This window comes from Epargyreus clarus, unplaced genomic scaffold, assembly GCF_041222505.1.
Source record: "Epargyreus clarus isolate Ecla_fem2 unplaced genomic scaffold, WU_Ecla_fem_2.2 ptg000017l, whole genome shotgun sequence".
Classification (NCBI taxonomy): domain Eukaryota; kingdom Metazoa; phylum Arthropoda; class Insecta; order Lepidoptera; family Hesperiidae; genus Epargyreus; species Epargyreus clarus.
Genome location: NW_027332225.1, coordinates 1,512,937 through 1,539,658, shown reverse-complemented (window position 1 = coordinate 1,539,658; position 26,722 = coordinate 1,512,937). Strand labels below are relative to the sequence as shown.

General features: G+C 34.4%; 2 protein-coding genes across 2 annotated transcripts in view; both read right to left on the bottom strand.

Moving 5' to 3' along the window:
- Positions 1 to 1,651: 1,651 nt before the first annotated feature.
- LOC140749029 (alpha-(1,3)-fucosyltransferase C-like) lies at positions 1,652 to 10,116 on the bottom strand. Its single transcript, XM_073082032.1, has 2 exons — positions 9,193 to 10,116; positions 1,652 to 2,645 (listed from the first exon to the last, which is right to left on the bottom strand). The coding sequence occupies exons 1-2, from the start codon at positions 10,095 to 10,097 to the stop codon at positions 2,381 to 2,383; spliced, it is 1,170 nt and encodes a 389-aa protein (XP_072938133.1). The 5' UTR covers positions 10,098 to 10,116; the 3' UTR covers positions 1,652 to 2,380.
- Positions 10,117 to 23,249: 13,133 nt separating this feature from the next.
- The window catches only part of NGR-A29 (neuropeptide receptor A29), a 99,554-nt gene continuing 96,081 nt past the window's right edge, over positions 23,250 to 26,722 (bottom strand). The window contains exon 8 of the mRNA XM_073082251.1: positions 23,250 to 23,820. Coding sequence (XP_072938352.1) covers positions 23,719 to 23,820 — 102 coding nt within the window. The 3' untranslated portion in view covers positions 23,250 to 23,718. The remainder of the gene's footprint in view (positions 23,821 to 26,722) is intronic.

Below are 26,722 nucleotides of genomic sequence, written 5' to 3'. Positions count from 1 at the left end.
TGAATAAAACCACACTTTATGTCCCACTGAATATATCTTAATAAATTTACAAGGGGCCTCTTATAGTATCTACGAAAGGTTGTTTTAGCAGCGCCATCTAGTTTAATGTTACGGAACTATAATATACAAATTATTTGAATATTGAACTCAAATTTGAATATTGAACAATTTACCTGTCATATTTGTAAAATGGCAGGGAAGTGGTATCGTTCTTTATTGAAAATTATTCCCAATATTAAGATATTTTCGTTAATAACTCTCTAAATCTTATTTAAAACAAAAGGTATAGAACAAAAATTGTAGAATTCAATTTATGACCATATTTGTTCTTACAAATTTTCTGTGCGAAATAGGTATAGTTTGCCTGATGTAACGTGAAAACGCTTCGCATCCCTTATTCAGGAATGCGGGCGAGGGATAAGAGTTACGTTCCCACAATCTTTAATTTAGCTTCACACAAATTCCTTCTTGACATCCAAAAAGTAAAATGCGTTCTTTGACTTTTGCGCGGTAAGGACCAAAAGTAATAACATTTGAATGGACTATCCCACAGTTACAAAGATTTGTATCATTCACCAATATGTTGTCGTCGTCAACTTATTACTCTGCTCTCAGGATGCGAAGGGTTACGACGTAATCCACCATATAAATCACACATTTGATCCAGGATGCAAAGAATTACGACTTAGAATTCAAACACATTTAAGAAACTCTAAAAACCTCCCAAGTGTGTAGCTTCCTCACGATGTTTTACTTAACCATTATAGTGAGTGATAATAATCTTTAATAGGCACAAAACTATGAAAAAGCGGAACGAGCTGGGGATTCGAACCTCGGACCCCGATTGAGAGAAAAGTTCAACCACTAGGCTATCACTACACTGCGGTAGTTATTTTTGTGACACTTTCATTTTTACCTATAAGTACATAAATAAACCATTGCATTTGTACGTTTTCAAATACATTACGAAGAATATCATTAGCTTTATGTTTCATTTATACTTTTTTTTCTTTTTTGACGTGACAACGTCTTAAATTAGGTTGCGGCTGGGAGTCACTTATGAAAAAGTGTAACGCCCGGTAACGTTACGATGAGTCACCGAACGAGAGAGAGGCCCGCCGAATGCCTTGCGTCTCTCTCCCACTCAACTATGATCGGTCTGCCGCGCGCGCAGCACTAGAGAATTAGGCGCATTGAATCGGCGCATGCTTGTGTCTCTGTCTTTGTCTTTCTCGAACGTTCTTGGCGTTGGAAAAACAAGAAAGCGTCACAATACAAGTTCACACGTGTGGTTAAAGTATCGTCAGCTGTGTCTGTAGTGAAAATATGGAGTGCTTAGATTCGTCATTTATCATTTACAACAACTACAACAATAAAGGTAAATAATTGTACACTGATATTTCATTATCGTAAACTATGATTGATTGATTAATTGTTAGATTGACACAAAAGTTGAGAAACTGAGTTTATAGGTTATGTCATACTATTGATAAATGTTGATAGTGTTAAGTAAATTATTAGTTTAAAATTAATTAATTAATTATTATTATTTTACAAATTTCTTTTGAAAAATGCAACCATTCCATCAGTATTTTCATATGACGTTGTCACGTTCAACTATCGTCAGTAAACCGACTTTACAGACAACCGATTTTTTGTTTTTTTTTTTTGTTTCCGAGGGGGAAACCTTCAAAAGGTGCCCTGTGCTATATGGGATTACCGCACTAAAACCCCCCTGGTGGCCGTACTCAGCGTTTGGTGGAGAACTCCGGGATCTCCAACGGAACTCAACCGGAGTCCTCCTAACGCGATGCCCTTCTATCGTACTCTGCCTTGGGGGAGCAATTTATGCTCCTCTCACATCCCCTGATGATTACAGCGATATGGGACCACACAAACTGCTGTCCTTTCCGGGGTCGCTTGCTGGACGGTTTGAGCTCCCACTCTTGCCGCCCGCAACCCCGGAAGCCCCTTTTAGTCGTCTCTTACGATAGGCAGGGGATACCGTAGCCCTATTCTGGTCCCGGAACTACAGGGACAAAGTTTCATTTATACCTACATACATAAAACGTGCCAGCCACATGCTATAGCAGACAAAATAATATTTTTCTATACAATATTTTGACAGAAATTGCCCATTTCTGTGCGGCTACGCTTAATAAATACATTAATACACATTGTTTAAGAGTTATATTGTCTGTCACGACACGTGTCTGACACGTTTTATGTCTGTAGATATAAATGTAACTTAATCGTTGTGTTTACCCGTTTTAAAATATATCATAAAGATTAACGTTACTTTTAATTGTAAAGGAAATTCTGATACTTTCATTTCCATTTCTTAAAAGTAGAAATTATATTAAAATTTGACTAAATTTGGTTACGAACATCGTATATGACTCTCTCCATTCCACCACTTCCTAAAGTCTTTCCACACACTGGCAGTGTTCACCATTTGTTCATCGTTGAGGACTTCGCATAACGTGCACACATCCGTTCTGTGTGTGTCGGCGTAGGTGAAGTGGTTCCTCCACCTGAAGAACTCGTAGTAGCGGGGCTTGTCGGCGATCAGCTCGTTCATCACGAGAGCCAACTTCTTAGGACCGAGCTTCCGACCGTCCAAGTAGCTGCCGTCGGGGAGGAACCTGGAAATTGATATATATATATATTATAATATAGGAGTAGCAGATGCGCATGCAGTCCACCTAATGGTAAGTGGCTACTGCCGCCTATGGTCATCTGTAATGAACCCCAGACCTGATAATCTTATCAAGTCTGGAGTTGATTACAGATAAGATTATCAGACTTGATAAGATTATCAGGTCTGGGGTTGATTACAGACAGATATCTAATCTGGGTGAGGTCGGCCACTGATGTGCGCTGTGATGAGGACTAAGCTGGAACGCCCAGAAAAGTATTTCTCCCTTACCACACCCTTCAAACCAGAACAGCAGCGCTTACCACTACTGTTATAAGGCAGATATAGGAGTGGCAGTGTTGCCGCCGGAGTTGAACCATAGAGGATCCTGTCACCTTTAAAACTTTAGGTATTTCTGGGGATTAGGGATGCAGTGATATATCGAAAATTCGCTAATATTTACCTCAAAATATCAAAACATCTTAGGGGAAAGCGATTGATAGCGAATTCGAAATTTTCAAATATTTTTGCAATACAACTAAGTTGGCAAACCATGTTGAAAATTTCCCCAATAGGTGCTACGGTTTAGGTAAGGGCTGACCACAACCTTCAAACTAGGTCATACTGAAAATCAGTTAATAGGGTAGGAAGGGAAGTACGGCCCCTTTCGGTTTAAATGCTAATAATGCTGGTACCTGATAATTCAGTGAAACTTTTCATTTCTCATAGTTTGGGATATTGTGAGCGTTCTGACCCAGTTAAAGGAACTAGTTTGTGAGTTCTGAAATGAACGATTGCCGGAATTTGAACGAGTGTCGCACGGTCATTTAAAAAAAATCCGACGTTCGTACATTTTATACGGAAAATCATGCTATTTCTGAAGGCTCATCTGTGATCATTCTGCGGTATTGTACATATCGCGATGAATCACATATTCTACAAATTTGTATTGTTATACGAAATTAACGATATACATAATTATGTTTCATTGCGATACGTGGAAAACTATGAGCATACGATAAGGAACTCAACAACAAACAACAACAACAACTCAATGTGTATTAAAATATTAATCCAGAAGCCGTGGAATTTTAAATATAAAACTATACATGAAGATAGATAATATTAACATAGATCTGCCTGCTCTCCAGTCTAAACATAGGTATGAATAGCTGACATGATATTGTCTGCTGCTCATGGTCATCTGTAATCAACCCTAGATAAGATTAGACAATCCTACCTGAGAACGGTTACAGATGCGCCTGAGGACTAAGTTGGAATGCCTCGGAAAAGTATGTCTCCCTTACCACACTTTTCAAACCAGACGACAGCCGCACATAACGCTGCTGTTATAAAGCATAAATAGGTGTGGCGGTGGTGCCGCCGGAGACGAACCACAAAGGGTTCAACGACTATGAACCACCTTCAAAACAATAAATAAATTATAAAACATATAGAATAATAGAAAGCACTAAAGTAGTTTAAGCCTAGGATTTATATCAATAAACGGCAGTAATAATAAATAATAATAGCTACTTATTATCAGATGACATCAGATGGACTGCTTGCTCGTTTGCTACTTCTATATTATAAAAAAATATTCACGATTTAAAGCTAGTAGCTTCCATATATGAAATATGGAATACTTTTTCATCGACCTACTTCCTACGCGGAATATCTCTACTCATGCGTGAAACGGCGCGTTTTAGGCAGCCTATATGAGCGGAGGTTTATTACTTTTAATTCCGTACTCAAAGGGTAAAAACGGAATCCTATTACTAAGCCTCTACCAACAAATACCAAAAATAAAAATAGCTTACAAATAAATGGGGGTCTCTATGCAAGACACCGATATTTTTCGGCTAAATTCGATTTCGAAAAAAAATATAATTTTAATTAACCGTCGGTATTTTCATTTCGCCTAAAACAGGGAAGCTTTCGTCTTGGCTGACACACGGTAGTGTCGCAGTCAAGTTGGGAATTGTTCCTTCTATGCTTCGAGTGGATACTAAATTAATAAAGACACGGACCAATGGTGAACATTCTCCATAGAAAAACTAGGTGACCCGGCAAACGTTGTACTGACATATAAATAAAAAAATGTTAAGGGTGAACAACTCCTATCACTTAGGGGTATGAAAAATAGATAGTAGCCGATTCTCAGACCTACCGAATATGCATATAAAATTTGGTGAAAATCGGTAAAGAACTTTCGGAGGAGTACGGTAACTAACATTGTGACACGAGAATTTTATATATAAGATATAATAGGTTTGACGTTGAAAGTCTATAGATATAAATGGGTAGTTTGTATGATAAGACCATACTTATACAGGTGTTCCAAACTATTCCGCGGCATTACCTCAATTGCGATCCATTAGATTTGATAAGATAATCTCATTAGCAGCGATGCTATCAATTCAGGGAGCACAAATATCCTATTACTGGTAGCTTATTCATTACTATTTGATTCGCAATGTTTTACCCGCGATAAAAAAATCAATGTTCGATATGGTACGATCGTTTTGGTACCATCGATTTACCACTAGTAAATAATTGGCCAAGTACAACTCCAATTCGCATATGAGGAGTTCCGTACCACCAATATTTTCATTATTTTTTAAAATACTTTTAGTCTTCGTTATTATAATAACAATTGAAATAAATGCATTGTTGAAAATTTGAACTGTGAATTCTTATATTATGGTTATATTTTGCTTTTTAGTTTGTTTGATTAACTATAAAAGCGTGGTTTTTAGTTTTTTAAACTATAATTTATTTTTTATCCAGAGTACGAAACATTTAACAATCATCATAAAGATAACTTGATTTTCACACCTGATGGAACGTATATGGAACCAAGGGAATGAAATATTTTTCCCTTTCATATGGGAATATAACTAAATTTGAAGAAATATTTCCGATTGAGTCACCGAAATAAAAAGATCTTCCTTGAAGGAGGAATAGAAAATGAAGTATCCGGTCCTTCTGCCTATTTTTTCCGTATTTCGTTTTCGTAAATCTCGAAAATAACTGTTGTTGTAACACGGGTCTCGTCTCTGAAAGAGAAGGATTAGCACATAGTCCACCGCGGTGGCCAAGTGTGTATTGGTAGACTTTTCATACCTTTGAAAACTTTTTTTAGATTTCTCAGGTATGCAGGTTTCCTCACGAAGTGTTCCTTCACCGTTTATGTAATCACATGTAAACTCACTTCGATATTCTAACGAGCAAGAAAACTATATATACTTTCCTAATATCCATATCACACAAGACCCACACCCAAGCGTCTTGGGAACCTTACCCAGAGATGTTGCCCAAAGCGATGGTGCAATTTTATATGGTAGTGAATTTGTTTATATATTTTTGTTCTTCGTTTTCGTATATCTATATGTAAAATTTGAAAATAAGTTCTTTTTTTTAGTTAATAGTTTATTTTTCACCAGATATTTTTTTTATATTTTATTTTATTAAGACTATATTAAATACTAATTAAAATAAATTGAACTATATACAAATAATTAAATTACCTAAACATAACCATTTTAAATTAAAATATAAATAATAACAAGTTAATAGTTTATTATATTTTTTGCTTGAATTTTTAAGCGATTAGTAATCGTAACTATAGAAGTAGACCCAGACACAATAATAATTGCAACTTTAGATTAATGTAATCAGATACAATATTACAAATTATAAAATTTGTAAGACAGCTGATAAGATCGTAGATTATAAGCACGTACATGGAATTGTCGGTTCAATTTATTGTAGATAGCTCTTAAGCAAGCTTTATACGAAATGTTTACATTAATTCTGTATTTCGGAATCAAATTAATAAAATATCATAGCAATTGATATCAAGGACCTTACGCTTTTAGAACAGTATAGTTCTCGCCAAACTGCTAGTCCACTCTGAAATTGTTGCGAGCAGGTGTAGTCATACAATTTGCTAAATGGCGACGCGATTCATTTCTGTATTCAGAGCGGGCTGGCAATTTTACGCGGACTGTAACATTGATCATCAATCTCAATCATTTTATTCTTACATTAAAAATTAATCTTTACTTTTTAGTTTGAATACGATAAAAGCGTGGTTTGTAGTTTTTTAAACTAATATTTATTTTTTACTTTCTAGTTGTTTTAGGATTAATGTTTCTCAGGTCACGTTCCCGGAGGAAAATTGGTAATCCTGATGATCCTGATGACGGCAATGGGATAAAATTATTAAAATCGTGTAATGTCAGTGATTCTTAATAATTATGTAAAATTTCTAAATTTTATCTGACCGTCCAAAGTGGATAAAAATCGAGTTTAAAGATTCCTTTGCATATCCACATACATACATACATACATACATAGAGATCAAGTTAGTAAAAGTGTGGTGAAAAGACAAGCAATTGACTCATATTTATAAATGAAAAAATGAATGAGATTGAACAAATATAACGGTAACGACACCTCGGCACAGTTGAGTTAACAACACTTTGTCTGAACCATAGATATATTATACTAATAGATTGGCAATCCGAAAGAGTCAGAGCATAGTATACGTGTGTGTTAGAGCGAGATAGACAGGCGAGACCATTCACGTATAGGCTATCAGCCTGTATCAGCCTGGCGTCTGTTATCGTAAAAATAAATCGCGCTTATTTTTAAAGATTTCTAATCAAAAACAGTTAAAACAGTGCTTGGTAAAAGTGTTTGGCCATGGTTACGTGTGCTATACTTGGATGTAACTCATCCAAGAAAGAAAACCCACAAAAAAACTCATTTCACATGTAAGTACGAGGAGTACAATAATTGTTTAGCTGTTTGAATGCAATATTTTACATTTATTACGAAAGTGTTATATACCAAAAGATAGAAAAAATCTTCAAATTTTATCACATAATCACTAGAAATGCACAGAAATACAAATAAAAAAAATAATAAATACGTGAATAGTCGCTATTTCTTACCAAATTTTTGGTGTTGCGTATTGACAATATCGATAAAAAATTATCGATATTTCTAATTCTAAAGTATGTATATATATTAAATAGGTTGCGTGCAACTTATATAACATCTTATCCGACCTCACTTTTTATTATTGTTCGATTAATATTTTTGGGTGATTTTATCTATGTAAATTTTGATAACGTCTTGTTAAACTTATTTTTATTTAAATTATATCATAGGGCAATCTATACTAGTAGGATAATATATCTATGGTCTGAACAACGCTTTGACAATGACATCTAAGGAAATTATAATTACGTTCACACAACACAATTTATTGTAAACATCACGCTCATGTCACAGTACAATGTGCTCATGTGTTTCGTGTAACCGCACGTCCACATACTCGTCGCATGACGAAGGAAACAGCAAGGGAAGTGGGCGTGGACGTTGTGTGGCCGGGCTCTGTTATCCCGCTCGTCATGCCGAATTTTGTCGGATTTTTAAGGTTGCCACTGGTTCGAAAATATAAAGTATTGTATTACATTAAAGTCAATTGTACCATATTGTAGAGAAATAATTATACCATAAATCATTTTGTACCAAATATACTATAGTATCATTGATAATCCAGATGTCGTAGTCATCCCCTAAATTCGTTTCATGATAATATTTTCAAAAAGAGGTCATCTGAAAAACATAATATACGTCTTCTTGGTGTATATTATTAGAAAGAGATTATCAGAAAAATATAAAATATGTCTTCTTAGCGTATATTATAGAAAATAGTTATCAAAAAATGTATGTACTCATAGTTACGAGTACTTTAAAATTGATCGGCGAAAACTAAAGGTGCACCGCACCTACTATATTTTTTCCTAAAGAACTTATTATATTTTTGTAAAAAATACTATTTCTTCAGAAGTGGCAGCCCTACCGACGCGAGCAGAGCAGTGTGTGGCCACGAGGAAAATAATTGCGGCAACACGAGGAGCACCAAAAATAGTGGCCCCCACCATCTCAGGCTAGTTTGACCTCGGTACTGAATAAATTAAACTGATGAGGCGCCCTTGGGTGGCACGAAGAGATAAATAACATATTCCTTTCTAGATTTGGATTGAAAATTATAATTGGTATATATGGGAGTCTTAGTACATAATATAATATGCTCAAAATTCATATATTGTGTATGAAACAGTTGTATATTATTGACGTTCGAAAATAACTCTGGAAATAATTTAATTTTAATAACTGCAGCGTTTAATGATGTCAATTAATAAATCAATATTTTAGTAAGTACCATTGTATAGATAGTATCTATTAGATAGCCAATATTCGTGACAACAAAATCGTTGCAATAAACGAAAAATAATATGAAAACAATAAAGGTGCAAAACATGTAGATTGTAGAGTAGATTATATTTCTAAGAAGTATTATAACCCTACAATACTTATACAAACGGACAGAAGCTAAAAGGATTATTGCGGTTCCATCTGTCTGTCTGTAAAATAATAAGATAGTGATAGCGAAAAGAAAGCATATTCAACGAACATGCGAATAAAACGGATTACTATAATTTAAATTATTGGTATTAGCATCGATAACAAAATACCTTGAATAATTCGCGGATCCATACACCACCGGCACAGCATAATTATTCAAAGCTGTCAATAACTTCTCAGTCACATAATCCTCCGAAAATGAGTTTTCAAGGGAAAAATAGAAAAAATATTCATTCTTCAACATTTTATCGCACTCGCGCCAATTACTCCTAGGACATTTGAAGGTACCACAAGCACCATACACATCAATATCCCATCCATATTTCTTCAATTCTTTAGAGACATTTGCAACAAATTCTTCTCTCTTGCTATTAGTGTTGCAATGTGACACGAACCACGCTGCCGCTTTCGATTTACGTGATAAGTTTAATTTAAGATCATCACTAACAGGATCCATTTTTTCAGGCCATTTCATATCAATGGCAGGCCCAACTTTCTTTCCTGACATATCATGTATCGTTATGTATCCCCATCGTAAATCTGATTCCAGTTTGTATGTCCACGTCCAATTGAAAAAGTTATCGTACATTTCGTTGCATACTGGAAATCTATCAGCTGACTCCGTGGCCGCGAAAATATACTTCTGTTTCGACGCGCGACTCGTGGGAATCTGTGACGATTCTAATTTAACGACGTCTCGGCCATTAAAAACGATTGCGTCGAACTCTGATTCGTGAACGAAGGTGACATTATCTGTGACGAAACAGTTCGTGTGTTTACACAAATTTTTGACGAAAGCGGCATTGCCCGATTCCATGTAACTAAACGGTGCTAATGTCTTTTTTGTCCATTGTAGAATGTACTTTTTATTTCGTTGAACTTCGTAACGTTTTCTCGGTTTTATTTCTTGGAGTTTGTTGTTGTACAGGATCATTATAGAAATTCCGCAGATTAAGAATATTGCTAAGAATACTTTGTGCGTGTTGTGACATTGAGCGGCGCACGCGGCCCTCATGGTCGCGAGTGCGCGGACGTAGCGCGCGTTTTCGACTGCTGTCTCGACATTTTTATTTGTAACGCGTAACTAGCACTTTGTCTTATCTTTTATTATATTCAATATCAGGCGTCTAGTTGATACATTAATATTTGAAGTGGTCCGTTTTGACACATATTATCTTTAAAGTTTTGAACTAACTTCGTATGAACATATCACACGTAATTGAAGCGTCAAATACGTGTAAATATACAATTACGTTATGATTTGTAAACAAGATTAATTAGTAAAATTTATAAATTGTATTACACATTTTACTTCAGTAAAAAGGTGTCCAGAAAATAATTTATCGTACATTAAAAAGTATATTATAGGGCGTCGTTGCAACATAATAGCTAGGCTAGAGCTTGCGGCTTCAAACCATTCGAAAGAAAGCATAATCGATTAACTTTGAAATAATGGAAACTTAGAAGTACCAATAATTAATACCTTTTTCATCATAACAACTATGAAACAAATAAATGAGACTTTGTTCCTTAGTGAATGATAAAATGAAAAAATACACATTACGATAGCACGAGCGATGCTTTATTTAATTTTCTGAAAATGTTTAAATTTTTAAATTACGACATAATTTATTTTCTTTTCTCCTTTTTATTAATTCTTTAGATGATTTAGAAGAATATTAAACAAATATTCTGTTTACGAAATATTAAGTAATCTATGGGGTTGTAATAGAATTGTCGTAAAAATCGGTTTCCCATTAAATTGCGACGACTATAGCTGTTACTTACAATGTTAGTATTGTTCTGAGACAATGGCCTTATTTTTCGAATCGTTGTTGTTAGTGTACTGTTTGTGTCCTGGTATTATCGAAGTGACGAAGATGGGTGACGAGCGAGCCGCTAAACGGAACGCAACTAACTTGTGCACGTCTTGTGGAAAAAAAACGAAAAGTGTAAAAAAATCGCATCTATCGATATACAATTTACACAAATCGAAAGCCTATCATCCAAAGAACAAAGTGATATAAAACAGTGGAAAATTCATCGAATAATATTTAAATTATAAAGTGTCAAAAACTACAACCGACGTTAACTTAAAAGATCAACGTAACACGTCACAAAGTTCATCGAGCAAGAGTTCAGCGACCCCAATCCCCACTACAACGCACAAGACCAGCGAAGCGCTGCGGCGAGAAATAACATCGAACGTCAAAATCAAGTAACTTTACCCTAAAATTTGCTCTAAAATGGATTGTGCAGCATGTAAACAAAAGATTTTACATAAAATGGACATATTAAAATGTACACTATGTCAACAAACATACCATTACTTATGTTTAAATATCACACAAGCAGACTACTTAAGTAATAAAACAAAGCTAAAGAAATGTTGGCACTGCCCCCTGTGTGAAAATTTTACCCGGCGCATTAGGAACGACAATACACCAATTAGAAATCATCAGTCATCAAACGCCGAAAGTATAGCTACGTTAATTAACGACTCCGTAGAATCAATTGAAAATAATAACACAACCCCAGAACCAAAATCACCCATAACTATTAACACGAGCAGTCCCCATGCAAAGACAACCCTATACTAGAAAAGATTACCTTCTTATTGGATAAAAAACTTGAGGAAAATAAACAATTAATTTTAAGCGAAATAAAATACACTATACAAAATGAAATACAGCTAACCACTGATAAAATACTTCAAGATGTAAATAAAAAGACGAATACAATATTAAAGGAACAGTCAAATATCAATAAACAAATAAACACTATAAATACAATGATCAAAAACTTTGACGAAGAAAAACAAAGATTAGAAGAAGAAGTAGCGCGATGGCAGGGGCAGCGGGGGGCACTGCTCGCGTACATGTGAAGTGCCTGGAGCTGGCGGATGTGCGTCGCGCGCTTGCGCGACTCCCGCCGAAGCGTTCGGTAGGGCCCGACGGCATCCCGCCTTTTATTTTCAAGGACTGCCGTTCCGCATTGGAGGAGCCTCTGCTGCACGTCTTTAACGTCTGCCTAGAGTCTGCGACCTTTCCAGACTGTTGGAAACTCACCCGGGTGGTGCCGGTGCCGAAGGGAAGGGGGGGTCCAGAGCCGGGCGATTACAGACCGGTCGCACTTCTATGTACTCCAGCCAAGGTATTCGAGTCCGCCATTCATAACTCATTGCAAGCTCAAGTTAGATCCCAGTTGTCCGACGCTCAGCACGGCTTCCGTCCGGGGCGGGGGACCGCTGGGAACTTGTTACAGTTAATGTCGCGGGTGGTGCCGGTGGTCGATGCCGGACGGCAGGTGGATGTCGCCTACTTCGACTTCAGGAAGGCATTCGATACAGTCGATGGCGACGTCCTGCTCGCAAAGCTGGCCGGCGTGGGCTGTACGCCACACACGCTATCATTCTTCGCCAGCTACTTGCGGGACCGACGTCAGTATGTCGACTGTGGCGGATGTCATTCGGACGAGTACCTAACAAGATCAGGCGTCAGCCAAGGCAGTAATTTGGGCCCCCTCCAGTTTGTCATTATGATCAATGACTTGCCGGAGGTGATCCATGAGTCAACATGCCTCCTATTTGCTGACGACCTGAAATTGTTTCGTGAAGTGGGTGATATTTCCGACCACGCTAGCTTACAGCGTGACATAGATAGGATAGTGGAATGGAGTCACGAGAACAAGCTGTACTTCAACGTGGCCAAGTGCTCCGTTTTATCATTCAGCCGAGCGCGCGCTCCACGGCACCATCTGTACCACATCGATGGTGAGCCGCTGCAGCGCGTTACAGAGGTTAAGGATCTGGGCGTCCGATTTACCGCTGATCTTCACTTCCGAGACCATATAGCCGAAGTATGCAAAAAAGCGTACAAAAACCTTGGCTTCATATTAAGGCAATCAAGCGCCTTTACCAACTTTAGTGCTCTGCGTGCCTTATATGAAGCTTTGGTAAAAAGTCACTTGGAGTATAATTCGGTTATATGGGCTCCTTGTGAGATCAAGTACAAATCGATGCTGGAACGCATCCAAAACAAATTCTGTCGGTTCCTGTACTCAAAATTATATGGTGTGTATCCTGGGTATCCACTTCTGTATCCAACGTTGTTCGTGCTCGGCATGGTGGGATACAGTAAACTGGACACGAGGCGTGAAGTTTTCCTTGCCAAGTACCTCTTCAAGGTATTACGGGGGAAAATTGAAAGTCCAGCCATCCTGGAAGAGATTAAGCTGTGTGTGTTGGATGACGCAGCAGGACAGCGTCGGCGGCCACAGCTGCTGGCGTTGCCGCGCGCACGCACTAACTTGCTGCGCGAGGCGCCGCTCACGCGAGCGCTGCGCACGCTAAACACGGTTGCAGACCGTATTGACATCTTTAGCTGTACACTGAATGAGTTCACGAGGGTTGCGTATAGTGTTGCATCAAATTAATTGTATTTAATTATATTTAATTCTATTTGTGACTTGTAACGATATTCAATTTATTTCCTTATTTATTTTATTATTGTTGACATGGAATTATGTATTGATTTTATTTTTATTTTTGTTTGACATTGTTATAAATGAATTGTTATTATAATTGCAATTAATTAATTTATTATTTCTCGGTGATTATTTTTTTACGATAACCATTTAATATATTTAATAGTTATTATGACATTGAATTATTGTTTTTATAGTTGATTGAATTTGTGAAATTGTTTTTTTGGATTAATTGTATAATTTGAAATTAGGAGAACTAACGACTTGGGGTTACCTGTAATGTTAGTTTTAAGCCTATGTATGTATAAATAAATAAATAAATAAATAAATAAATAAAGTAAGACAACTACAAAATAAATTGAATAATATCAATATAAATACATCGGATAAAGAAAAATCTATCATTATGGACAACTCAAAGAGATTTGTATTATATGGCCTATCGGAATATGATCACGAAACAGAAAATCACCTAATGTACAGAATAGTCAATATCTTTCAAGATTTATTTTACGTAGACCTGACCGGCTACATTGAAGAAGTAAGCCGAATTGGTAGAAAATCTCTATGTAGACCGATTATAGTTGAGCTTCTCAGTAAGAAAATGACCAAATTTATTTTACAAAACGGACGATACCTTAAAAATACTGGACTGTATATATCAGAATACCTCGACGAAAACGCATTACATCACAGAAGGAACCTACAGGAACATTTACGAGAAGCAAGAAAAAATGGACATCACGCAATTATAAAAAATAATAAATTAATCATAAATGGTAAAATTGACAATTCAACTCACCTTCATTCAATTCAACCGCTTCAACAAAATCAACCCGGGTCTTCAACAATCCACAGCCCTGCCAGCCACAATAATAACTCCGTACACATCACAACCGAACAAAACACGACTCTAAAACGGCATACATTTCGCTCACAAAGAAAATAACTTTAACATATTATACCAAAATATGCAAAGTATGTACAATAAAGTTCCTACAATAAAGGCATTTCTTGAAGAAAAACCTACGAAACACGCGTTATGTATTACGGAAACATGGTTATCTTCGGAAAAATTGAAACTCATAAATTGTCACGGCTACAACATCGCCTCATCCTTCTGTAGACTAAACCACGCAGGAGGTGGGGTATGCATATTATTGAGAGACGACTTTGAATTTACCGAAAGAAAAGATATAGAGGATATGACAATCGAATATATAATTGAAGTTAGTGCAACCAGTGTCCCTAAACTGAATTTACTAATAATTGTTATATACTGGAATAGCAGAGAGACCGATTTATTTTATAGCCAATTGATAAAAATATTAGAATTACTAAATAAAAAATATAATCATATGAATATCGTTATCGGCGGCGACTTCAACGTAAATATATTACAAAATAATCAGCAATCAACTGCATTACTACAATTAATGTTAGAGTACAATTTTAAACAATATGTAAATGAACCAACCCGTGTAACAAAAGACAAATCCTCTTGCATAGATTTATTATTTACAAATATACATGAAAATAATTTGCACACATACGTCTACGATTATGGGTTCTCAGACCATAAAGGAGTAATCGTAAAAATAAAAAGCTTATTTGATACAGAAATTAAATATGTACAATGGGAAATAGAAAAAAGAATATTTAACCAACAAAATATAAACAAATTTAAAAATTGCCTAAAATCTATAGATTGGCCAACTGTATTAGATAATAAAAAAACAGTAAACGAGAATTACACTATTTTTAATAAAATTTTACAAGAAATACTAAACAAATGTATTCCGAGAAAACGACTAATATTAAAACAAAATAAAAAATATACATGGCTAACCCGTGGTAAAAAAATCTCATGTAAAAATAAACGGCTACTAAAATCAATAGTTAATCATTGCAAACATCCCGTTCTTATTAACTATTACAACCAATACACAAAAATATTAAAAAAAACAGTTATAAATTCAAAACGTAATCAATATATAGCTGAAATGGAAAAATATCGTAACAAAACCAAGACCATGTGGAAAATAATTAAATAACGTACAAATAAGAATATAAAAAAAACAAAGAATAACATTTTTTTTTTTTATAATTTAAGAATAGTAGACGAGCATGCAGTCCACCTGACGGGGCTACTACCGCCCATGGACATCTGTAATCAACTCCAGATAGGATTGGATATTCCTACCTGAGGTCGGCCACAGATGCGCCGCTACCCCTGAGGACTAAGCTGGAACGCCTCGGAAAAGTCTGTCTCCCTTACCACACCCTTCAAACCGGAACACAGCAGCGCCTAACACTGCTGTTATTAGGTAGAAATAGGTGTGGCGGTGGTGCCGCCGGAGTCGAACCACAAAGGGTTCTACCACCTTCAACATAAAACTAAAAATCCATAACGATATAACGTCGGACCCTTGTATAGTGGCGAATCATTTTAACGAGTTCTTCGCGTCGGTAGGAGGTGCCGACAGTGCAGTAGGCGCACGCGCACCTACCGGACGCCCGCAGATGCACCGTGTTGAAAATACGATGTTTCTGAGCCCAGTCGAACCGCGCGAAGTACTTCACATAATTAAAAATCTTAAAAGTAAATATAGCTATGGTGTGGATGAGCTGCCACCTATTCTAATTAAAAACTGTGCGGATGAGCTAACCCTACCTTATCATTTATTGATCAACCAATCATTATCACAGGGGACTTTTCCAGACTTACTTAAAATTTCTCTGATAAAGCCAGTACACAAAAAATTATCCAAAACAGACCCTAATAACTACAGACCAATAGCCCTACTACCCACATCTTCAAAATTTTTTGAAAAAGCAATGCAAAAACGGCTCAATCTATTTTGTGAAAAATATAATATTTATGACGAGTCTCAAAACGGATTTCGGAAAAATCGTTCAACAATATTGACCATCTACAAATATATGCAACAAGTGCTTGACATAATAAATAATAAAAAATACGCTATAGGAATATTATTAGACATGACGAAAGCATATGATAAAGTACAATTTAAAATACTATTAAACAAACTGTTCCATTTAGGTATACGAGGAATATCGTATGATTGGTTCAAATCTTACCTGCACAACCGAAAACAGATTGTAGAAATAGAGTAGGTACTTCGAACCTAATATCGGGAAAATCCATAATATTAAATCAAAAATTATACAAACAAAAAATTCAATCCCGCAGGGAAGTGTCCTTGGATGTATTGTATTTTTATTATATATAAATGACCTTCCAAAAGTATTAAATAACTTTTGTGTACTATTTGCTTATGACATTTCACTATTAACATCTTGTAATAACAATATTAATTTAAATAATAATCTTACTGACATTCTAAATAATATAATTGACTGGATGAATGACCATAATCTTGACATAAACTTCCAAAAGACTAAAATAATGCAATTTAGACCATATCAAAAACCTCTTGACATAAATTTTACATTTAATAATTCAATAATACAATCTACTGACATATTTACTCTATTAGGATTACAAATTGATTCAAATATTAACTGGAAACAGCACGTAAAATTAATTCGATCTAAATTATCAAATTTTATATATGCACTCAGAGAATTAAGAAAAGCAACAAACTTGAAAACCACCCTGTCCGCATACTATGCGTACGCACATGCATGGCTCAAATGCGGCATTCTACTTTGGGGAAATAGTGTGGATGCCCATCATGTTTTCACCCTACAAAAAAATGCGTACGTATCCTAGAAAATATTAAGGAACCCGTCAGTTGTAAACCTTATTTTATTAAAAATCGAATACTCACACTGACAGCAGTATACATTATAGAAGTATGCAAATTTGTAAAGCAGTATCCGCAGTTTTTTCAAAAACGAGAAGAGTGCCTTCAACGTTATCAGAGTCGACAGAAAAACAAATTGTTATTTCCAACTGCCAAACTTAAAATTTATAGCACTGGTCCCAATTTCATGTGCGTAAAAATTTATAATAAATTGCCCGAAAAAATAAGATCAGCCAAAAACGACAAGGAGTTCTACGTCAACCTAAAGGATTTTTTAATAAAAAATGCATATTACAAATTAAGCGAATATTTGGAAAACTAATATATGAAAAATAAAATAAAAATAATAATAATTAACAAAGAAATAAATGCTAATCAAATTAAATAATTTTGTAAATCTGATATCAATGTTTAATTGTTAATATAAATCGGCCGCTCTCATATTCATTGCTACACCCATTGTGGGTTCATGTGTTCCTAGAATTGTAAATGATTTTTATAGATCAATTGTAAACCATGATTGCAATAAAGAATTGAGTATTGAGTATTGAGTATAAGTATCGGCTCACTGCTGTATACACCACACGCGCACGTCTGTCCTGTCTGGCAGCTCCGAGCAGAATGAATAAATGTGTGAGGGAGAGGGGGTATGCCCCGCTCCCTCTCTATGCTACAGTGTGCGGCGTATAAGCATGACACGACAGACCATTCACATACACTATAGTCCGATTCATAATTAGGTGTCCAAAATGAAAACAAAGGTGTTGACCTATCAAGAAAATATGTTTCAAATGATAGTTTCTTATTTTTGACAATATTAAACTAATACAACAATAATAAAATAATAATCTAAATAAATTAAAATCAATTCACATTTTCCAATATTTATATTACCTGAATTTCATTTCATACCGTAATAATAATAAAAAACAAGATTTATGGTAGAAAATTAAATTGTGACAATGGCAACACAATCGGGATCCAAAACATTTTTTGTGCCGCCATTTTTTAGTTTCGTAGATGATATTATTCATATTCGTGATCGTGGTCGAACTCTAATATTTTCTAGTTTTCATAGCGCGTTTTTTTTAAATTGTGTGCAGTTATTAAAATTTTGTCTTTTGTTGAGTTTGTGAAAGTTTTCGTTTCTTGTTAATTTGTAAGGGTTTGCAATACCTGTAATCTTATTTTGACAGTGACATTTCTTTGTTTACATTTTGGACACCTAATTATGAATCAGACTATACATAACTGTAGTTTAGTATTTAGTATTATAAGTGAAAATTAGACTAGAGTTGTGCTTAAGATTTACCCATGACGGTAAATCATCTGACTCGTACATCCGACACTTTGTATCGTCACCTAGTAAAAATATACGTCGTAATGCTAATTTTATATCGTTTATTACACAGTTTTATAGAGCTGATACTTATAATGAATGGTGTTAGAAACAAATTGGCATTTCACATTGAATATAATTTTTATATTTTTTCTTCTTTTTCTTTAAATTAAAATTTCAAGTAGGTATCTGGTTTTTAGTATAGGTATGGGGTGAATTCCAATGCCAAGGGCGCGTGGATAGCCAAATTTTATCATTTTAAAGATTTCCTTTATAAAGATCTAATTTTCAAAAGAAATGGGAAATTTATTATAGCTTTGTACATAGATTAGTACTACTGCTAGTAGTATACTACTGATCTATTGCTTTGTATTGTTAACTATCTATTTTGAAAGTAATCGACATACGACGACAGATATCGAAAAAACATTTAGATAAGGTTTTTTAATAGGTCTAGTTTGTCTTGTTTTATTATATTATTTCCCAGAATCGAGAAATAGATTATAAACACCTAAATATGCAGATTTTTTCATCATAATTCTTTCAGCATTTATCGCTATTGCATAAACTTAGTTTTGGATTTAGACATTCACGCACACTTGAAAAATTAATCCCTGTATACACTACAAACGAAGGCTTAACTTTAAATCTTAAATCAGGTAAATAAAACAAAAAAGTTCTGTTTTAATTTCTTTTATTTCGATGTTAACATTGAACATTTAATTTTATTATTAACTTTCTTCTGTTATTTTTCTATATTTTTGCGATGAAATGAAATAGTAACAGTATATCGTCACTTAATTACAATTTTACACAAATATGTATAGATTTAAATAGCTTACTTCACATTGAATATAACAATAAGCACAGGTAACATCTCTTACCCGTAGTAATCATCAATTTTAACTAATTTTTGCCTACCAAAGTTCAGAAAAAAACTTTAAAATTTTGAACTTTAGTAAGCCAAAATAAGTTAGACTTGATACAATACTGACGGGTGTTAGATTAGAGAAGAGACCCAGGTAGATTACAATTAAGATTTAAAGACAATAAAGCATAAAGGCTAAGGAAATGTTATATTTGATTTAGTTAAAACTTACTAACTGACAAGAAAAGAAGTATTCAATTGTCTGTATTTTTCTTCTGTTCATGTTTTATTCATGTTTTGTTTTGTTCCCTTACCATGAGTTTTTACGTTTTGACAAATATAACGGTATTTGTTTACGTATTTGCCCATACAATTTCCAATCAGCGCCCCTAGCGGATTGTATCAGAACTATAGTGTCAGTAACGTAACATTAAATGTCTAAATTGACAAATGGCGCTTTATGGTTTGTTTCTCTTTTTTTGCGAACATGTGAGGTAGATAAAAAGACTTGAGCACTTACTTATTGTTATGTTTACTCAGTCTACTGAACAAACAAAACAGAATAATGCATTGAGTAAACGTAATGTAAAATTAAATTGTGGGATGTTTTGAAAACTCATGGTAAGGGTACTGACCCTTACCATGAGTTTTCATAGTGTACCATGAGTTTCACTGTTATGTTATGAAAATTCATATGAGTTTTCTAACATAACAGTTTATGTTCATGTTTTAACGCGATATCTTCGCCGATTGTAGGGTTATCTTAAAGAAACAATACACTCCCAAAAGTGGATATACATAATGTGAATATTTTTAGAAGTTGTTGTTTTTAAATTAGTACTTTAGGTGTTGGGTATAACGTGAATTCCAACAAATAAATGGAGTTTGTATGTTGTATTGTAAAATTTAGTTATACACAATTACTTAGGAATTTTTATATCACAATTAACTAATATGAGGTTGGTTGTATAAACTAGTAAAAATTTTTTTTTATGATCTTCACAGTAAAAAAGTATTTTTCAATATGTTGTGACATTTTAAGCTTTTATCGCGGGCTTTGAGCGCGGCGACCGAATCGAGAAATTCCGTAATGTATAGATGGCAGTAATACATATTTTTTTATAATCTGTGCGGAAATCTTAAAAAATTGTTTAGTATTTTTTTATATTCCTATTAAATTGTATTCAAAAATATATTACTACATTATCCAAATAATATGTTTTATCAACATAAGTTATGTTTAAATTCTGGATTGATAAAAATGTAAAAGAGTGTTTGTAATTTTTAAACGTACAATTACAACTGACAGATTTGGCAGTAAAAAATCTTTTTGTTTGTTCTTTCGTGGTGTTTACTTGTGTGTGTGTGCTTTGTGTATTGTGGAATTATTAAAAAAAATATGACTTTTGGCTTTCTCCTAACTCCGATTTGACTCTGCTATATACATTGTGACCTTGGCTTCGTTTGGACTCCGATTACTTTCGTATATCTGTTAAATAAATGCCGAACGTTTTTTTTTATATCACTTGAGTTTGCATCTGCATTCATTTCTATATGTCTGTTATTCATAACCATTCTATCCGATTTTTGGCTACTAAAGATCGAACTACCAATCTTTGATAATTCTCTACCTCTCGTATTAGTCAAATTTCGATAATTGGCAGTCAAAACATTGGATAAATTGTTTATTAATAACCGACAACCATCTGTTCTAACATTTGTAATTTAGTAAAGTTATAACATACATTTAATACAATACAAAACTTGGACCATTCCCTGTATGGATTCACACGTATACTTCACAAACTACATACAGACATACCTACATACATACATTAAACTTCAGTCCTCCTTAATTGTTATATAACCAAGCTGGTAGTGCCACTAATTGATTTTCAGAGTGACGCGTAGTTTTCTCTTAAGACTAATTAAGGAACAAGCCTCTATAGTCTGATTCATAATTAGGTGTCCAAAATGTAAACAAAGAAATGTCATTGTCAAAATTCGATTACAGGCATTGCAAACCTTAACAAATTAACAAGAAACGAAAAATTTCACAAAATAGAACATAAAACAAAAACTTAATAACTGTACACAATTAAAAAAACGCGCTAAGAAAACTAGAAAAAAATCGAGTTCGATCACGATCACGAAAATGAATAATATCAACTACGAAACTTAAAAATGGCGGCACAAAAAATGTTTTGGATGCCGATTGTGTGACCATTATCAAATTTAATTTTCTCTCATAAATGTTGTTTTTTATTATTATTACTGTATGAAATGAAATTGAGTTAATATAAATATTGGAAAATGTGAATTGATTTTAATTTATTTAGATTATTATTTTATTATCGATGTATTAATTTAATATTGTCAAAAATAAGAAACTGCCATTTGACACATATTTTCAACACCTTTGTTTACATTTTGGACACCTAATTATGAATCGGACTATATCTATATATACAAAGTGAAAGACAAACAGTTTAGTTCTTTGTATTTTGTAAGTCCAGCGATTTTCTTTCCTTTTGTTTGGTAGCGACGTGCTAGTGTTAGGTATTTTTTTAATATTCAGATGTCCTAGTGGGCAAAATTCGATCATTATCATGTGGAATCTTTGACTAATATGAAATAGAGTACAACTAAATTGGAAGTTAATAGTGTTATCTTCGTTAATAAGAAGCTTGGATGACGATATCGCATTTTTATAACATTACATTAAAGTAATAAGTGTCTCATTTGATACTACAGTCTAAGTCGAATAACGGAGATACTTGTGTAGTTATAATACTACTAATCACTAGTGTGAACTTACTTACGTATAGTTGTTATATCGTAACTCTGTATCTTTTATGTGACTATATTATTACATAACTTCAGGACCTTCAAGATGACTCTCATTTGATAAGATTACAGATATAGAGGACGTCCCGTAAGTACCAAAACAAACGTGGGGAAAATATAGGTTAGAGCGGACCTCTCAAAGAAAAAAAATATCGATAGTTCAAAAACAGTGACACTTTTACTAATATAACTTTTTCTCTGAGAGTCAGCCTCTAGCCTATGTTCTCCCTAAGTTTGTCGTGTTACTTACGGGACTTCCTGTACATCTGTAAACTATAAAATTCCAATTTAGTTCTGCTCCATTTCATTGTAGAGTTGATATCTGTATTTATCCATCCATCCATCAACCTTTAACAGTCCACTGCTGGACATAGACCCCCAAATCTGTATTTATATTTGTGTGTAAAACACTAAAGTTATCATCTTTATTGTTAACACGAGACTTTCCTACGGTTAAATGTTTAGAATGATAAATAGGTCACAGTCCATTACGTCGACTTTGAACAGACTTCACACTTTGAGAACTTTCGGGTAAACTTTCACGCTTCCGTTCACCGCAATCTTGAAGCAATTATAGCTACTTAAAGCTATTAAAGCAAGTTATTATTATTTCTTATGTATGTACAAATGTATGGGCGCATGTAAGGAAGGAGAAATTAACAGAAGCCTCTCTCCTATTAGCATAGGTAAGAAAAAGAAGATAGGATACCTTTTTGTATGCGCAAGTGTAATTAGTATTTATGTATGATCTATGTATTCATACACATAGATATTCCTAACACACACAGATTAATATTTACAGATTAACTGTAATATGATAATTATAATGCTCTTAGATAATTATATTATATAGCTTAGAGCTTTATAATTATCATATTAAAGTAATAAATCTACACAGTTTATAAACTGAAAATATTTCGTTCAATACTCCGTCACATTAATAGTCATAACTTATAGTATTCTGACAATTTCTGCACCACTTACATAGTCGTAACATTTTATTTACAAAATATTTAAAATTTTAAGTACATGCCGTTAAATTATTACAGAATCACATCGTTTTCTATTACTTTGTAAGCTTTAAAAATTATCTGCCAATGAAGAAAGAAAGAAAGCTTTCTTAGCTTTCACTAATAAAGAACAGAACATGTTTGTCAATAGAGAACTTTTGTCCGTGTACACAGTTCGTATAACGCCATAGTAACCAGTGTAATCCGGTTCACACCGGCGTGGCGCGGCTCTTGTAATACTCGCTGAGCACCCGGCAGCGCTCGTGGCGGGCGCAGTGGAGGCGCGCGGGCGGCTGTCAGGCGGGCGCACGTGGCCGGGGCACCTCCAGCCGGTCGGCTGCCACCGTCAGCGACGTCTCCGCGAAACGGACGCCTAAACGGGGACGCACGCGACCGTTCTGAAACAGATGTCCGGTTAAAGTTGGTATAGTGCGCGTAAAACTGCTAGTCCGCTCTGAATATAGAAATGAATCGCGTCGCTATATCAAATTGTATGACTACACCTGCTCGGAACAACTTCAGAGCGGACTTGCATTTTCACGATAATCTTCGTCCAACATTTGTCACTTGTCTAATATCTTTGTCCAAGATTTCTTTATAATTTCCAAAGTTGAGAAAATTTAAGATCCTGGAGCGACTGTTCTTGGCGTTTTTTTTAACCTGGAACCGTGTTCTACCTGAAAAAATCTTTGATCAAATATCGTTGCTGCTAGTAAATTGGATGAAGTCATCCAATTTATTTGATCAAATGTACATTGGACAAAGATATTTGACGAGTGGAATATCACCCTTATACCGCCTAGATATAGGACCTCAAAATACACAATGTCAGATTTAAATCATGACTAATGCTTATCTGCGTATGTGTGCTGTAATAGTAAAATCATCGATATACTACTAATAAAAGTAAAATTGATATATTTCAATTTAATCATTTTACATCTATCTATGAAATATATGTATTTATAACAAGAAAAATGAATATATAAACGTAACAAATATGTAGGTGCCAATAAATACGATATTTTGTGCAAATATTGCTTAAGCGTTGTGGTGAGAAAAATATTTTTTATATAGGTTCACATATCTCTTTCTCACGCTTTATTGGTCTTTGGCGTAGTGAAAATAAAATCAGTGTATGTTTATATTTCAAAGGAGTGGCTTTTTCGTGATGAGAAGTTGCGAACAAGATTTCTTTAACACTCATATAGGGTTTGACATTGGCATCATTCACATAGAAACGTCTTTGTATCGGCTGTAGATAAAATTGTTGGATTTCTAAAGAATTAAAGTTTTAGGGCTATTTGGTTATTGTATTATAAATCTTGAACAACTAATTAATATTCAATATTTATGATTGTTCATAAACAAATTTAAATTTAAGATTAAAAGCCTCACAATGTCTAAGCAAAGTTTATTGGTCTGGGGGATTACTACCATCTCTTAACATAATATTACTTTAATCATTTTCCCTTTTTTCCAGAAAACTTAACTTTTAAGCAAAATATGACAATTTCAGTTGGTTTTATACAATGGATAAGCGAACAATTAATAAGGGTTTAAGTTTGTTTACCTGTGTATACACGCTTTCTACACTCACAGCCACACATTGTGTATGACGGAATATTTTACTGTTTTAAGCAGGAAATAAAACTTTCCTGAACTATAATGGTTTTAAAAAGATGGTGGTAAGCCCCCTGAACACTTAGGGTTCAAATCATTAGTATGCGCGTGAACCTCTGATTTTTCGAAGTGCGCAAAAATTAATAATCAAATAAATGACTATTGACAAGGTTTAAGGAATTTTACACGACTAAGATTTCGGAGAAAAGGTCTTAAATATGTGTAATTTTATTTCATGGTGATCTGAAATAAAATTGAGAATTACAATGTAGTATCCTTCTTCCCACTCGTCGGCATCGCGATTGTTTAGCCTTTAAAAACAAAAAAGTTTTAAGACCACTGACACTGCGTATGACAGTGACACTATATTGACAGCTACCTCACTTCTTTTTCGCGCTTCCAAGGCATCGTGATATTATTTTTACCCGGCTGTCAAGGAAGGGTTATGTTTTTCGCGCGTATCTTGTATGTTTGTCTTTCTTTATTTGATCCGATCTAACAAAAGGCTGGATGAATTTCAACAGTTAAGGTGTCATTATATTTGTCTCAATGACCCGAGTGTCCTTAGATAGGTATTAGTAAAAAAAAATCAAAATGGCGGATTTTTGGCGCGAAATAGTAACACATTTAAAAAAAAAGTTAACCGAACCTATCGAGTAGGGTATCAAATGAAAGGAAATTAAACGGAGATTGTAAAAAACATATTTGTATATATATAAAACAGCAAGGTGACTGACTGACTGACTAAGTAATGACTTTTTCATTTTTCATAAATCAACGTAAAGCCTAAACCAAGGACCTTACAGTTCTGAAATTTTGCTCATAGGTTCACTATATAGCGTGAATAAGTACTTAGAAAGGCCTTTTGGAAATTCTTCCCTTAAGGGGGTAAAATAGGGGAAAACAGTTCTTTTGAAATCCTTTAATTTTGAAACAACTACTATAAAATATTGTATTTGGCTTTCTGGATAAGAACAAGGACGCACTTATGTATCCCCCTCCGAAAAATCAACCCCATAGAGGGTAAAATAAGGGTTAAAAGTTCATTTGAACAATCGTCAATTTTGAAGCAAACATTATGAAATTTTGTATTAGGCTTGTTGGATAAAAATAATGAAATTCTAGCTATAACGAGGTAAAATAATGACCGAAACTTTGATTTACTGAAGTTATATATTTTATAGACCGTAAATGGTGGATTTTGTCACGAAATAGCAACACGTTTTAAAAAAAGTTTTAACTAAACCTATCGAGTAGGGTGTCAAAATAAAGGAATTTAAGAGGAGATTACACATACATTATATAATATATCTTATATATAAAATTCTCGTGTTAGTAACCGTACTCCTCTGAAACGGCTTCACCAATTTTCACCAAATTTTATATACGAGTACATATTCAATAGGTCTGAGAATCGGCCACTATCTATTTTTTACCCGTAAGTGATAAGGGTTGTTCACCCTTAACATTTTTTATTTATATCGCAACACAACGTTTGCCGGGTCAGCTAGTACATATATACTCGTATATACACATCGAGATGACATTCTGACTAAATGAATGAGTTGCTGTGCCAGAGATCAACGCAAAGGGAAACCGCTGAAATTAAGCGTGCTGGAATTTTACACATAGGTTCTTTATATAGCGTAAATGAGCACTACGAGGATAAAATAGGAT

What these genes read in the sequence shown, in the direction of transcription:
- LOC140749029 (XM_073082032.1), bottom strand. Translation starts at nt 10,097, where the DNA reads ATGAGGGCCGCGTGCGCCGCTCAATGTCACAACACGCACAAAGTATTC. An exon ending in GGATCCGCGAATTATTCAAG is followed by an intron (nt 2,646 to 9,192) that starts GTATTTTGTTAT and finishes ATCAATTTCCAG; the next exon opens with GTTCCTCCCCGACGGCAGCT.